The 15,188-nt window shown below is 34.1% G+C and overlaps 1 protein-coding gene across 1 annotated transcript in view; it reads right to left on the reverse strand.

Annotated features, from left to right (window-relative positions):
• Positions 1-15,188, reverse strand: part of LOC116840259 (doublesex- and mab-3-related transcription factor A2-like) — a 28,472-nt gene that overhangs the window by 3,978 nt on the left and 9,306 nt on the right. The window contains exons 2-3 of the mRNA XM_032806759.1: positions 10,114-10,374; positions 1,030-1,466 (exon numbers count right to left, since the gene is read on the reverse strand). Coding sequence (XP_032662650.1) covers positions 1,030-1,466; positions 10,114-10,374 — 698 coding nt within the window. The remainder of the gene's footprint in view (positions 1-1,029; positions 1,467-10,113; positions 10,375-15,188) is intronic.

Below are 15,188 nucleotides of genomic sequence, written 5' to 3' on the forward strand. Positions count from 1 at the left end.
GACCACCACTTACCGCTAAATCCATCTATAGGAAAACCGCGGAAGCAAAGTTGTACACCTAATATATGTATGGTTAATTTGACTTACTTTAGTATATCAACTACATCAATGAAGTTGCGCGTGATCTGGTTATGGCAACCAGAAATTAATAAGGGGATCATTTTGCATAGACGAGCTAAATATCGATATAGTTGCATTAATCAATGCTATATTGCAAAGCAGCGATGTTAGAAAACAAAAGCAATTTACTACGCGCACAGCTAGAGATGTATACATGTGAAAACTGGTTCTGAGTGTATAAATATACATTTGTAGTTGCCGCGTAATGAGCCGCGTTTGTATTAACCATGTATTATCACTGCTGCAATATAAGTAACTCAGCCATTGCTCTTTGGTTACAGCAACCACATAAATAGTTTTTCCATATTTTATTATTGAATCTGGTTGGCATAACTAGATTTCTGTATGGATCAACCATATTGTTTTTTCCGTGTGTGGTTATTTGCAAAATCGTAAAAGACTTTTGTTCAATGTATCTACAAGCACGCGACGGCAGACGTCGCCATCACAATTCATCTACCGTGTGATCATTCATGAATCTTCTTTGATTAATAACTCAACATTTTACGTGATTTTTTGAGAAATGGTAAAGGATCCTGCTTGATGAAGCGGAACGATCTGAAAGCGGACTGAAATGCCCACGAAACGTCGGAATCAAACAAAGAACCCAGACAACATAATGTCTAAAATCGGGACATAAGACGTCTTAAAGATAATCTTTAAGACACCTTAAAGACATTTATACGTAAATCATCCGAAAGACATCTTTAAGACGTCTTATGTCCCGATTTTCGACATTATGTTGTCTGCGAAGAATCCGCGCGGCTCAAACTCGGAAACCAAATCTAATATAAAATAGTAGAGGAATTCTTTGGTCAGCTTGATTTAATGTACATCCTCACGAGCGGCGCACCCTATACGTGAGAATATTATTCTAAATATTGATTACATAATTAAGTACGTAATTACTTGGCGAACTGTTCGGGCACGATGTTCAGCAGGCAATAGCCGGCGTCTCCGTAGACGTTCCTGGACAGGCTGGTGTAGATCGGTGCCAGCATCGCGCCGGCGACCGGTTGCGGCTGTTGCTGCTGCTCGCCGGCGCCGTTGTCGACGATCGTCGTCTGCGGGGGCCGCGGTGGTCGAAAAGCCGAGACGCGGCCGCTCGACGACATCGGCTCGATGCCCAGATTGTCGCTCGCGAAGTACTCGATCGCCTTCAGCAGGTCCTGCCCGCAACGTTGCAGCACCAGTTGCAGGACCGAGAGCTTAGTGTTCGGGAAGAGGCGAGCCAGAGTCTCCACCGAGGTCTGCGACACCGAGGTGGGCTCCTTGGAGTCTTCCAGTTTGTTGGCGGGCGCGTCGAAGAGGAGACTTCTGGATCTCGAGTGGATTTCCGGACCATCCTGGGGTCGAAGAAACGTCAGTGAGAAGTCAGGAATTTCCTACGGTATTCAGATAGACATGCTTCCGCATATTATTTGTCTAGTGATTGCCACAAGTGCGCAAAGATGCCGTCCTCATACAAGAATTTTCCTAGTTTATAAAACAAATCATCTGATGTGAAAATTACGGCGATATTCTGATGCCATGGAAATTGCTGTTTATATTGCCGGAAAGAGCGCACAATTAATTCAATATTATTGTACTAATAAAAAGTAGATATTTTGGTTAAAATTGTGACGTAATACATATTAGGTGCGTAAATTAATTCGCTGCTTTTACCTTTAATCGATCATGACTTTGTTTTAAATTCAAATATCTTCTTACCGTTTAATGGGTTTTAAAGTGTTAATCTTAAAATTTAAAATGCGCTAGCTTGCTGATAACATAACTTCATAAAACAGTATCAAATACGATGGCATCCGACAAGCAGCATATCAGACACTGTATTCTTTTTTTTTTTATTTGAAGAAGTGCTGTCGGGATTGCAAATATGATTTGCTCTGGAGGAAGGCGCTGTAAGACGTAAAGTCTGTAAAAAGTGGTACGAGAAGTTCCGGAGTGGTGATATCTGTCTCACCGATGAAGAACATCCCGGAGCGCCGAAAAATTTGGAGACGAGGAAGAATTTTTGAACAACTGTTGAGTGAAAATTTTGCTCAACTCAAGATGAGCTTGCGTTACAATTAGAAGCAATCTGGCAATCAGTTTCTGTTTGCTTACATAAGCAAACTGGGAAATATTCGAAAACTAGGCCGATGGATTCCGCACAAACTTAGCCCGCAGAGCAAGCAGAGGAGATCCAACACGACCATATCCTTGCTAGCAAGATATAAAATGAAGGATTTTTTATGCAAAATCATTAGAAGAAAGTAACCAAAAGCGAGATAGGCCTCCTAAAGCGACATACTTCTATATCTCACATATTAAATGTTGTATTTTATCGAAACTAAACGTAATTTAATAAACGTAATTTAATTCGTTTTATCAGTTAAGTCACGAAAAATTCATACTTGGTGTATTTCTTGTTATTTTATATGTTAAATTAGCAAATATCAAGTTTTAGAAATTCGCAAGTTTTATTTCTATGATTTTCATTGACGAATTACGTAGATTAAACAGCGATAATTATCTTTTTGTTCAATATTAAATTCTTCTACATACATTTGGCTTTTGTAAAAATATTTTTTGAATATTTTTGTCTTCATCACTTTTTTACTGTATAACTTGAAAAATTTTATGAAAAATTGTATCTTAAAGTGACATACCTACAGTATGCAATAGGTGTGATACTCTGTGAATAACATAATCTGATTCTAACCTCCCATTGTGACGTGACATTTGTTTATTTTAAAGTTTAATTTTGTTTACTTTAAAAATATAAAATATATAAAATATGTGAGAGATGAAAAAGATAGAAATGCCAAAGATATATTTTTGTTTAATTTTATTTAAGATGAAAGTGCTGTTATTATTTAATTATATTTCCTTAGATATGTTATTATTTAATTATATTTCCTTTTTGCAACATTATACTTTAAATAAATTAATATTATTCAACCATTAAACGCATTAATGAACGATTTATTATCAAATATTATCATATATGCAATATAACTTTTAATAGATATGTCGCTTTTGGCGACATTTGCTTTGAACTTCATTTTCGTGCGTTTTATAAAAACATTTTTTGTTCTAAATCTAGAAACAGTTTCAGTAAAAATATGACATTATCTGATAGGAGGTACTTCCAACTACATGTATATATATTTATATTTATATTTTGAGCTTTACATTAAGACATAAGACCTCCAAAAACAAAGTGGTATGTCGCTTTTGGTGCCTTTACTCTATTGGCGATGAAAAATAGGTTTTACGATAAAAGTAGATTTTGTACGATAACCCTGAACAAAAAAAATCGTGCATTGACCCCAGACAACTATCGACCGCGATAATATATAAACCCAATATCTATGCAAAAAAGTTTTATTGTCTATTTAGTGGGATATGAAGGGCGTACTATATTATAAATTGCTGCAAACTAGCCAAATAATTAATACTGAATATTACCAACAACAACTCATTCATTCAAGCGACGAAATAGAGAGGAAAAGATCGTTTACTAGCCATGGAGCGCGGCAAGTCATCTTTCAGCACAATAACGTTCGGTCGCGTGTCGCAAAAGAAACGAAAGACATTACTTATTCGTTGGGTTGGAGTATTCTCTCATGTGACTTATTTATTGAACCTAGCCTCTTTGGATTGCCATTTCGATTATCTATTTCGATCGCTCCAACACCACTTGGCTGATATACATTTTAAAAGTTTGGAAGAAACCGAAAATGCGTCAATTTCATCGACTCAACGCCACAGTCTTTTTTTCGAAAGGGAACTCATCAGCTGATAGATGAAGAAAAGTATTGGAAAATAATGGCGAATATTTTGAACACTGTCATGTTTTTGTCATTATTTTTTGTAAATAAATATAAAATTTCTTAAAAAAAATACTGAATTAATTTGCGCATCTAATAGATATGTAACAATCTGTGCAAAAACTCTCTCGCCGTGCGAGACCAACATCTAAACTCCGCGGAGAAAACCAAAAGCGCGCAAAAAAACGCGGCTGAAAAACATTCGAATCCGAACATCGGCGAACAGATCCGAGCAACTTGGAAAAATTCGCATAAAAGCCGTCGCGAACAATCCTACGATCCGCAGTTCTTCCGCAACTTCTCGCTGATAAGAATGATATTTCGCAGCCAAGGAAATCGCTCCGGAACGAACTGTCCGTTGTGTATACGCAGCGCTCTCCGAATCCGCTCGTCGAATCGTGGTTACACGACTCCGACATCAAATAACGCTCCAGATCGTGGATACGCGATCCGGATCATCCTTAATCCGCCGCGAATTCGACATCACTTCTCGCAGATCCGAAATCGTGGATACGCGATCGGGATCGCCCCTCGTCTGCACATCGAGTCGTGGATACGCGACTTCGATAATACACATATCTCCGATCGTCCAATCGTGGATACACGATCAGGATCCTCCGTCATTGTAAGGCGACCATCGTAAACGTGTCCGTAATTACGGTGATTAAATCACCGCTAAGCACGAACCATTTAAGGGGATCCCTGCTTAAAATGTTGAATAGAAAATGATAGAAAATTTGTCTATTATATTTTATGGTGATTTTGATTCACATATTTCACAACTCATTTACGAAATTTCGTAAGTGAATTTATATACCATGTATTGTCTATAATTGATAAATATAAACTGATTATACCAACTTTTATATTCAACATGATGGAAAAAAATAATGTCATAAGATATGATTAAACTATATAGATATTTTTTTCATTTTTATCTGACTATTTTGTAACCATCATTATAAGTAGAATTATTTTGAAAGAATATTATAAGTAGTTTATTATAAAATAATAATAAATACATAATGAGATATTTACTATGATTCAGAAATATCAATTTATTATACAAACATCAATATTCAAGATAATTGAAAAGAATAATATCATAAAATATGATTAAGATATATAGAAAGTCTATGTTGTACGGCTTTGGTACATGATAAGTCGTATAAATCAATATAGGAATTCTATCCATTTCAATCTTATCCAATTATTTTCTATCAAATATTTTAAGCAGGCATGCTGAAGTTGAAAACTTTACTGACAGAACACTGACATTTTTCTACGAAGAATTTTGATCATTTTTACGGAAGTTATGAGCGAATTAAAATTCGCGCTGGATAAAATTTAAGGATAACTTCGTGATATTTAGAGTTTTAATGTGTAGAGTTCTAGAGTTAATCAAGTAAGTTAGCATTACGTTTGTTAAGGTTCGAAGTTACTTTTTCTATAACTTCTAACTTTTTTACTTTTGTAATTATTTGGTAAGGACATTAATTTTTTTAAATATAATTGTAACAACAGCAGAATTATATTTTTCAGGTAATACTAATAAATATAATTGAAACTTTTGTGGATAGTTTGTAAATATATGTATATAAAGCAAAAGTGGCACCAAACCATCAAAAAAAGAATCTTCAAAACTTGATGAAGACAATAACTGAGTTACAGTAACTTAGTACTTCTTGTAATAAGTTATCACCTCTTGAATAGCAATAACGGTAATGAGTAATTTTTCAAGATTAATAATAAATTTTTTTCCATACGTATAGTGAGTAATAATTAGATAATGCTGTTAAAATCTTTTATGTCGTATTGCACAGAATTACAAATGCTTTTACGTAATGAAAGTATGTGCAAAAATAAATAGGAACATTGCTCGATATATGACGAAAATAAACAATAAAATTTAATGTAAAATCTCAGCTAACATAATATTTATCTAATCCAAAAGTTCCGCAGCTTGTACATACTGAAAGTGTGGATGCTCCAAACAGAAAAATTTTGAAGAACATTGCTCTACCTTCGCATCTGCATTTAGAAGCTAAGAATATCGAAAAAGTTTGCAGAAAGATTTCTATACAAACATGATTAGGTTTTCCGTTAAATATGGTAAAACAAAGCAACACACATTCATGTAAGTTCTGTATATACAAGAAATATGAAAAGGATGGTGTGATTATGTTAGTTAGATGATCGTCTCTGTATTATCAACATTGTTCAAGTTCATCATCGATTCCAGCATCCTCTTAAACCGTGCAAAACCGTTTAAAATCCGGCGACATAATATCACGCGCAATATAAACATGTGCGCCGAAAAACCGCCGCGAAGAACCCAAACATTCGACCGCTCCTCGGGGAAAATAATGCAAATAGGCGTTAATAAATAACACCCAGCCACAACTCTATTTTATTTATCAAGCCTACTTCTAAAAATCCGGATCGATCGACAAGCTTATCCTGTGCATGTTTATGTTCATATCTGGATACTAATTTTTGATAATAGTATTCAGCGTTGGGAATTAAGGGGACTGGAGGGTTAGATTACTTGAAAATCGTGCTTGTTCTTTCACAATTTTTTATGACAAACTGAATGAATATACAAAAGTGTTATTTTGACGTGTATTTATACAACATATATAGAGAAGAAAAATATAATTTTGATGATTAAATACTCAATATAAGTGTATGGTACATGCAGTTAAAATATATTTCGTTTTTCTTTTCAAGGTCGTCATTTTGCAGTAATATCTTGACTCTCGGTTTAATTAAGCTAAATTTTAGGTAGAAAATTTCCGTAAGTTTGTCGTTATTGTGTGAACCACTGACAAACTCGTAAAAATATTTAATTTTTAAATATTAATTTTTTTACTATAAAAGAACTGAAAATTTAATAATATTCCATTATTCCAAAATATTTGCAATTTTATTAACTTTTACTCAATTATAGTGGTTCACACGATAACGACAAGCTAACGGAATTTTTCTACCTAAAATTCAACTTAATTGAACCATCGAGAGTCAAGATATTACTGCAAAATGACGACTTTGAAAAGAAAAACGAAATATATTTTAATATACAAATAATAATAAAAGCTCTATAGAACAAATCTATGAAAGGACTGAAACGGACATAAAGAGTTAAGTTACGATTGTTAGGAGTTTAATAAAAATTAATAAATACAAATTGAATATACATTTCGACCATTGGATGTGGTCCTCTTCAGTATAGAAATTCAAATAATCTTCACATAGTATAACTGAAATAAAGAAGTTGTGTTCGTGACGCACATCACACTCCAATCCTTACATCAATGTTTGTCGACAAAGATGTATCGGAAAAGAGCTAACCGGATCCAACCGATTGTGTCCAAAAATATGAAATATATTTTAACTGCATTATATATTTTAAAATATAAAATATATTTTAATTGCATGTACATACACTTATATTGAGTATTTGATCATCAAAATTATATTTTTCTTCTCTTTATATGCTGTATAAATACACGTCAAAATAACACTTTCCCATATTCATTCAGTTTGTCATAAAAAATTGTGAAAAAACAAGCAGAGATTTTCAGGCAATCTGACCCTTCAGTCCCCTTAACGCCTTACTAGAATAACGTTGCTTTTTTCTAGTAACGACTTGTTGACGATGTTATTTTTCTTTTTCAGTAGTAATGGTCCTGATAACTTTATTACATTTTTTTTATTTAACGGGAATAAGAGAATATAATCGTCACTTTTATTACTTTGCATATAATAATCAATAGAAGAAGGGTACACGATAAATCAATAAAAGAAAGGTCTTCAGAACTTGATAATTCAGAAAGTAATAGAAATTGCAACGACTTGTTACCTTTTGTGAATAGTGTTCAATAAACATCAAATAAGTTACACCAATGTTACATCAATGTTATAATTTCTTACTCAACAATGTAAGTGTAATATAACGTATTTTGCATTGATATTTGTATTGATCTAATGTTATTGATGGTTGTTCGTTTATTAGGTAATGAATTATTATCGAAGTAAACAGTAAAAATAGCAGTAATAAACTATTTTTGAAAGTGAGTAATAGTTGAGCATAAAGGAATATATATTATATTATATACAGGGTGTCCCAGAGCAACTTTCGAAGTTCTCGTAAAGACATAGTACGGATTGAAGTAAACATAAAAATCCTATGCCATTTTGTGATATTTACAATAATTATCGAGATATTAATTAATGAAGGTTAGTGAATGACGTAAAATATGGTAGATGAACTGTATATCGTGTGTTAAATCAAACTGAAAAAGTCCTCTACCATTTTTCTAATAACTTTGTAGATTTTTAATTATTAATTAAAGAAAATTGGCGGATGATCGCTTGCAATAATATATTAATGTTCTAATTGATAATTCAAATATATTGAAGCGTTTTTCGCAATGCTGAATTCTTGTTACCACGGCGCAACTTGATTCATATGTGTTGCTTGTGATTGTCAAATTATTATATAATTTTGAGCTTTTATGAGTTAAAGAAGACAAAGAAAAGGGAGAGAGACATATAAAAGAGAGAGGAAGGGAAAGAGGAGAAAGGGATACGTTTTCACTGTTATAATTAGAGTTACTTATCCTATTTCTCCTATTTCTGATCTTATATATGCAAGATTAATGTCCTTCCCAAATAAGTGACTTGTAATTTTAACAGCACTATCTAATTATTACTCCCTATACGTATGGAAAAAAAACTTACTATTACCATTATTAATCTTGAAAAATTACTCATTACCGAGAAAGTGGTTATTGCTATTCAAGAGGTGATAACTTATTATAAGAAGTACTAAGTTATTGTAACTCAGTTATTGTTTTATCATGTACTATCTTCAGCAAGTTTTGCAGATCCTTTCTTTGATGGTTTGGTGCCGCTTTTGTTTCATGTATATATATTTACAAATTATCCACAAAAGTTTCAATTTATTAGTATTTGTTAGTACCTGAGAAATATAATTCTGCTGTTGTTACAATTATATTTAAAAAGATTAATGTCCTTACCATATAATTACAGAAGTTAGAAGTTATAGAAGAAGTAACTTCTTGACCTTAATGAGCGTAATGCTAACTTTCTGGATTAACTCTAGAACTCTAAACATCACCCCTAAACATGGGTAAATTTTATTCAGCGCATATTTAATTCACTCATTCACAACTTCCGTAAAAATAATCAAAATTTAATGCTTCTTTTTTACTATTAATGTTTCTGTGATTCAATAAAGTTGAAAAAAATCGAAGAAACAAAATATATGTTTTTAAGAACATTTAAAAAGCTGATTTGGATTGTAACATTTAAAAAGCTGATTTGGATAAATTTTATTCGAGTTTATAGGGTTCTATGATCAATCAGATAATCAGTTGAAATAATGGTAATATAACATATAAGTGCCAATTCTTTTTACAGAGAAAAATCTTGTAGAAAAAATTTTATTGATTCTTTAACGAACAGAAGTCTACTTCTGAGAAACTACTTGTTGAACACAAGAAGAAAATTAAACAAAGTTAGTTTCAAAACAGAATATATTGCAGCTTGGAACATTATTGAATGTATTATGAAAGGAATTACAAATGAACAAAGAATAAGACAAATAAGAGCCAACTGCCGATCTTACTGGCGAAAATCACAAATTAATAAAAGCTTATGATATATTTATTTAAATACAAGAATTCAGACGTTTTAGTCCCAGTTTCAGACCCTCTTCAGTGATAATTACAAAATATAGTTTCGAAAATATAGTTACAAAAAAATTCGCATAAGTCGCAATAGAAGAACTTATAAACCACGCAACAGCAAACCAAGTCAAGCAAAGATAATATTGAGTCTAACAGATTGACTGCGGCCTTTGATAAGAAAAATTTTAATAAAAATTACTACTTGTTTATTACAAGTATTTGTAAATTATTTAATAATTTGTAAATTACAAGTGAGTTTATAAAATTAGGAAATACCTATTATATAAGATGAGAACTGATAAAACTGTTTCACAGGAAATGGACGCGAAATGGAGCGCGCACAAAAAGTGATAATAACTATTAATACGAGCATATTAGACGTCTTTCAAAAGTGTGCGCTGTCCGAGAGTCAATCAATTCGATGACCTCTATTCGACCATACCTCGTTCTCCGAGTATACGTACTGAACAGCTTTGAAGACGAGCTGGTAACGCGCCGTCGACGGTGGACACGCGCGGAAGATCCCTCGAGTCCTCCAAAGCCCCGTCTTGCTTCTTCGTCGCGAGGATCGCGTCGTCGTTTGAATCCACTGTGGATTTCGGCTCCGTCACCGACATACCGAAGATCTTCCCCAGTGGAAGCCGATCGAGCTTCTGACCGGTCGCCACCTTGGCCATTTTAAGGGCGATCGCGTCCTCGGCCGCCTGTTGTCTCTTCAGGGCAACCTCGCCGAGCAGAACGGAATTCGATCGATTCGCGGTCGAGCAAACGAATTGTGAAATACATAAAAGAAAAAAAAAAAAAAGGAAACAAAAACGGAAATAACAGAACAAGAGGAAACAACGACTAACTACACGGAGGGGAATCGGCGGGCAGAGAGGCGGAAAATCGAGGATATTGAAAGGAAATGCAGCCGCGCGCGATACATCGACTCGATTCGGATTCCTGTGTGGGCTGCTATAATTAATATCGGCGCAACACACATACAAGTATCCTTGTACATAGCGCGGCAATCGGATCGTGATGGATCGTGACTGCGGTCGACTTATAAATGGATCCGTCGCTTATATATGGGCGCATTTGCCGCGCGGCGTGTTATTCCAAGCTCCGGACCACCCGCGATAATCTTTTCACGTCGTTGCTGCCGAGAGGGAATCCTAGTGGCCGCTGCTTCTTCATCCCGTCCGCTGTGATCGCATTCGATCACCGCACCCGAAAGTGAGTAACTATCCGGTTTCATGCGGGTCAATATATCGCCACATGTGCGTTTCTTATTACTTGTTACAATAGCATTTGCTACAGAGAGCGAAAGAGAGAGAGAGAGAGAGAGAGGGAGAAAGGGAGCGGAGAGAGTGTCTTGTCGAAATACAGAATTTCTTTTAACGAGAGAGAATCTTGTGGATAATGGCTTTCGCGTAAAATCTGTCGAGTTTTCTCAGTCGATTCGTCAGAATCAATCATATTAATAGTGTGTAATTAATGTCATTTTTAATATATGTTTACGATACATAACGTCGTTTTTTATAATTATGAGAAAGTTTATATATATTATATATATTATATATATTATATATATTATGTAGTTACATGTACAGTAATTACCAGGGTTGGAAAATAACTCGTTACTTGTAATGAAGTTACAGTTACAGTTACATTTTTTCGGTAACTGTAACTTAACTTAGTTACTTTTTTCCCACCTGTAACTGTAATTTAACTTATTTTTAGTAACTTGTAACTTTTTTAACAGTTACTTTAACAGTTACTTGAGGAACATAAAATTAAATTAAAATTATACAGTAATCTTATATTAATTTAATAACCTAAATAACACAGAGAATTAAAAAAGAATCCAATCGTACGTCACCAATTCTGAATTCATTTTTAGATGCAAAAAGAATTGTTCAGAGTTTAATTCAGTGAAAAGAATTCTTTTTGCAGTTAAAAATAAACTCAGAATTGATGACATACGACTGAATTCTCTTTAAATTCTCTGTGCTATCTGGGAAATTTACAAATATATTTGTGGAGCATGTAATTAAATTCTTTTATCTCTACAAGGCTATCATTACATTTTTATTATATTAAGTACAAATTTGAAATTTGTTAAGTGGATTGACTAATTACTGTAATAGATATTAATTATAAAATTCAATTCTTACATTTTAGTAAAGCTTAAAATGTAAGATTTTTATTTACAATAATAATTTACAATCATTTCAAGAAAGTAACTTAAAAGTAACGACTCGTTACTTTTTGAATAATTGTAACTGTAACGAGTTACTTTTTATAGCCAGTAACTTGTAACTGTAACTAATTACATTTTCAGCAAAGGGAACTGTAACTAGTTACTTTTAAAAAGTAACTTTCCCAACTCTGGTAATTACCTAGTTTATGTGTACAGTCTTTCCTCTGCTTATTCCTTCAAATATATTACATTACAATTACATCAACAGTGTACAGTTAATGTTATTTTTAAAGGCATGCTGATAATTCTACACAACAGTTGACATTTTAATTACAGAAAAGTCTATATAATTCGTCCTATCTTTCTCGCCTATTTCTCCAAACCGATTAATTATATTAACAATATAATTAATGTTAATCTTAACGTATGTATTGTTGATGCTACATACAACAATTGACACTTCAATTGCAAGAAACTTATATCATTTGTCGAATTTTTTTTCCTTTTATTTCTTTAAATTTAATTAATTACATTAGCAGTATATAATTAATATTACTTTTAATGTATATATAATATTATATCAATATATATATATATATATAAATATATATATATATATAAATATTATATCAATAATATTATATCAATATATTATAAAACAATTGTCACTTCACCTACGAGAAATTCTGTACAATTGTTCGCGTTTTTCTCGCCTATTTCTCGGAATTTAGCAATCACACTAACGATATGCAATTAATGTTATTTTTAAAGACATGCTGATAATGCTACACAACAGTTGACATGTTCATTATAGAAAAGTCTATATAATTCGTCCTATCTTTCTCCCCTGTTTCTCCAAACCAATTAATTACATTAACATTGTATAATTCATGTTAATTTGAACGCATGTGTGTCGATAATGCTACACACAATGTAAAGCTTCTGTACATTTTTTTCGCGTGTTTTTTCGTTCTGTTCAATTTTTCACGTTTTTCTTGCCTATCCCTTATAGAAATGTAATACTGATAAGTAATAATTTGGCCAGTGATAATTACTGTCGTTCAATAATTTTATTACTCGAGTAATAAAATTATTGAACGACAGTAATTATCACTGGCCAAATTATTACTTATCAGTATTACATTTCTATAAGGGATTTCTCGGAATCTAACAATCACATTAACTGTGTGCAATTAATGTTATCTTTAGTGCGCTTGAAAAGCTACCGTATAAAAGTCGGCATTTTAATTACGTAAAAGTTTACATCGCGCTGTGGATTTTTCGTGTGTGTTTGCACGGAACGTTTGGCGAACCGGCTACCAGTAATCCCGATAATACTCGCCGAGTGATACCACCGCGTTTCGCGTTTATCGCTACGAATTACGGGGTAAAGATTTTCGCGGAGAACCGCGATTGCTCGCGGCTACGTTGGCAATTATTGCTATGGACGATCTCGAGCGTGCATTGTTTAACCGCAACCGCGCGAGCTCTCGTCTCTCTCGTCTCTCTCTCTCTCTCTCTCTCTCTCTCTCTCTCCTCCTCTCTTCCTCTTTTTCTTTCCTTCTCCCGATTATTTTCGTTCGAAGGGATAGGTAGGTAGATAGGTAGATAGGTCGGTGGAGTAACGCGTCGCGCTTACCGGATCGAAAGTCTCGCTGCAAACAAAGTATCGAGTATCATAATGCCTATGCAAACAGAAACGAAACGCTATACCGGGCGTTAATGGATTTAATTTACCGCCCCTCTGTTGCCTCCCGTCCCGTCGGACGGGAGAGGGCTGAGTGGCCGTATCGTGGAGATGTGCTATGCATACGGCGATCATATTGCTCCGGCCCCGAATACAAGATATCGACGATGGCTCTGTCCGGGTCTGTTTGTTCGAACGCGATTGTAATGCGGAACTCGACAGAGCGGAGTTGAAACAAGTTAGCATTGCACATGCGAGAACATTTGTTGAAATTCAAGAAGTTATTAGATGGAATATTGAGATAGTGCGGAAATAAACGCTTGTTTTCTCTCTGCCGCCATGGACTGGCGATTAGTGAGAAAATGAGCAGTTTGGCAGCGACGGATGAAAAGACATTTCCACTCGTACGTGACAATTCGGAATTTTTCGAAAACCTTCGCGGGGAGAATGTTATAGGTTTCTCTCATATATAAAATTCTTTTCTATTTTATCGTGTTTTCTAACAGCGCAGGAATATATTGTCGATAGAGCTTATCTTACTGAGGAACACAATGTGTGTCCATTAATAGTAAACTTCGCAGTTCCTGAAATGTAGATTGCGCATCTCTGATAGGAATGTATGCAGTTTGTGCAGACACCTGCCGAGTTATTGTCTAGTATCGATGCATTCTCATTAGTTTTAAAAATACCACGTAAGAACTGGATAGGACTTTGATAGAGTTTTATCTAGCTGTTGGAGCAGTTTACTGTACAATATGTGACCCGACTTTTCCCGAGACATAGTATCAGTAATATCAATTCAGTTTTATAATGTACGCATATTATATCGCGAATAAATTTAAGATATATTTATTTACTTTGTTAAAAAGAAGCTGAAAATTACGTGAACGATGAATGAACGTATATAAAAAGCGTAGGACAAGAAAAAGGAAATTAGAGAAAGTAAAGTATTTAACAAAATTAAGCAAATAAATGGAGTAATAAAATAATAATAATAATAACACAGAATTTAATTGCGATAAGAATACACACTAGATTATTCTAATGGTAATGATACAAATAAAAATTGATAGCTTATACTTAGAACCTGATGAAATAATACAATTAAATGGATAAAAAGTGACAACCTCCCATCTGACGCCTAGTACACTTCCTCGAGATCGCTGTTTGGTGGCGGAAATATATATTATACAGTAATATATATATATATATATATATTAGGTGGTAAACTTAGTTCCCGCGGTTTTTTTGTTTAAAAAACTCATTTATTTCGACATTAAAAGCAAAAAATACATTAATCGAAGTATTTTCCCTCGCTAGCTATACATTTTTCCCATCTTTCGGGCAACGCGTAGATTCCGCGACGATAGAACGATTGGTCTTTTGATGCAATCCATTCGTCGATCCATTTTCGCACATCCTCGTAATTTCTGAAGTGTGTATCCACCAAGCCGTGCTGCATCGACCGGAACAAGTAATAGTTCGAAGGAGCTAAGTCTGGTGAATACGCTGGGTGCGGGAGAACTTCCCACTCGAGCTGCATCAGTGTTTCTTTGACGGCTTTGGCAACGTGTGGTCGAGCGTTGTCGTGCAAAAGCATGACTTTACGTCGATTGCTGGCTACTGCTGGCCTTTTTTCCAACAATGCTTCATTCAGACGGTTTAAT

This window comes from Odontomachus brunneus, unplaced genomic scaffold (genome assembly GCF_010583005.1).
Source record: "Odontomachus brunneus isolate Ranch 3 - 2012 unplaced genomic scaffold, Obru_v1 Obru_scaffold_001, whole genome shotgun sequence".
Taxonomy (NCBI): Eukaryota; Metazoa; Arthropoda; class Insecta; order Hymenoptera; family Formicidae; genus Odontomachus; species Odontomachus brunneus.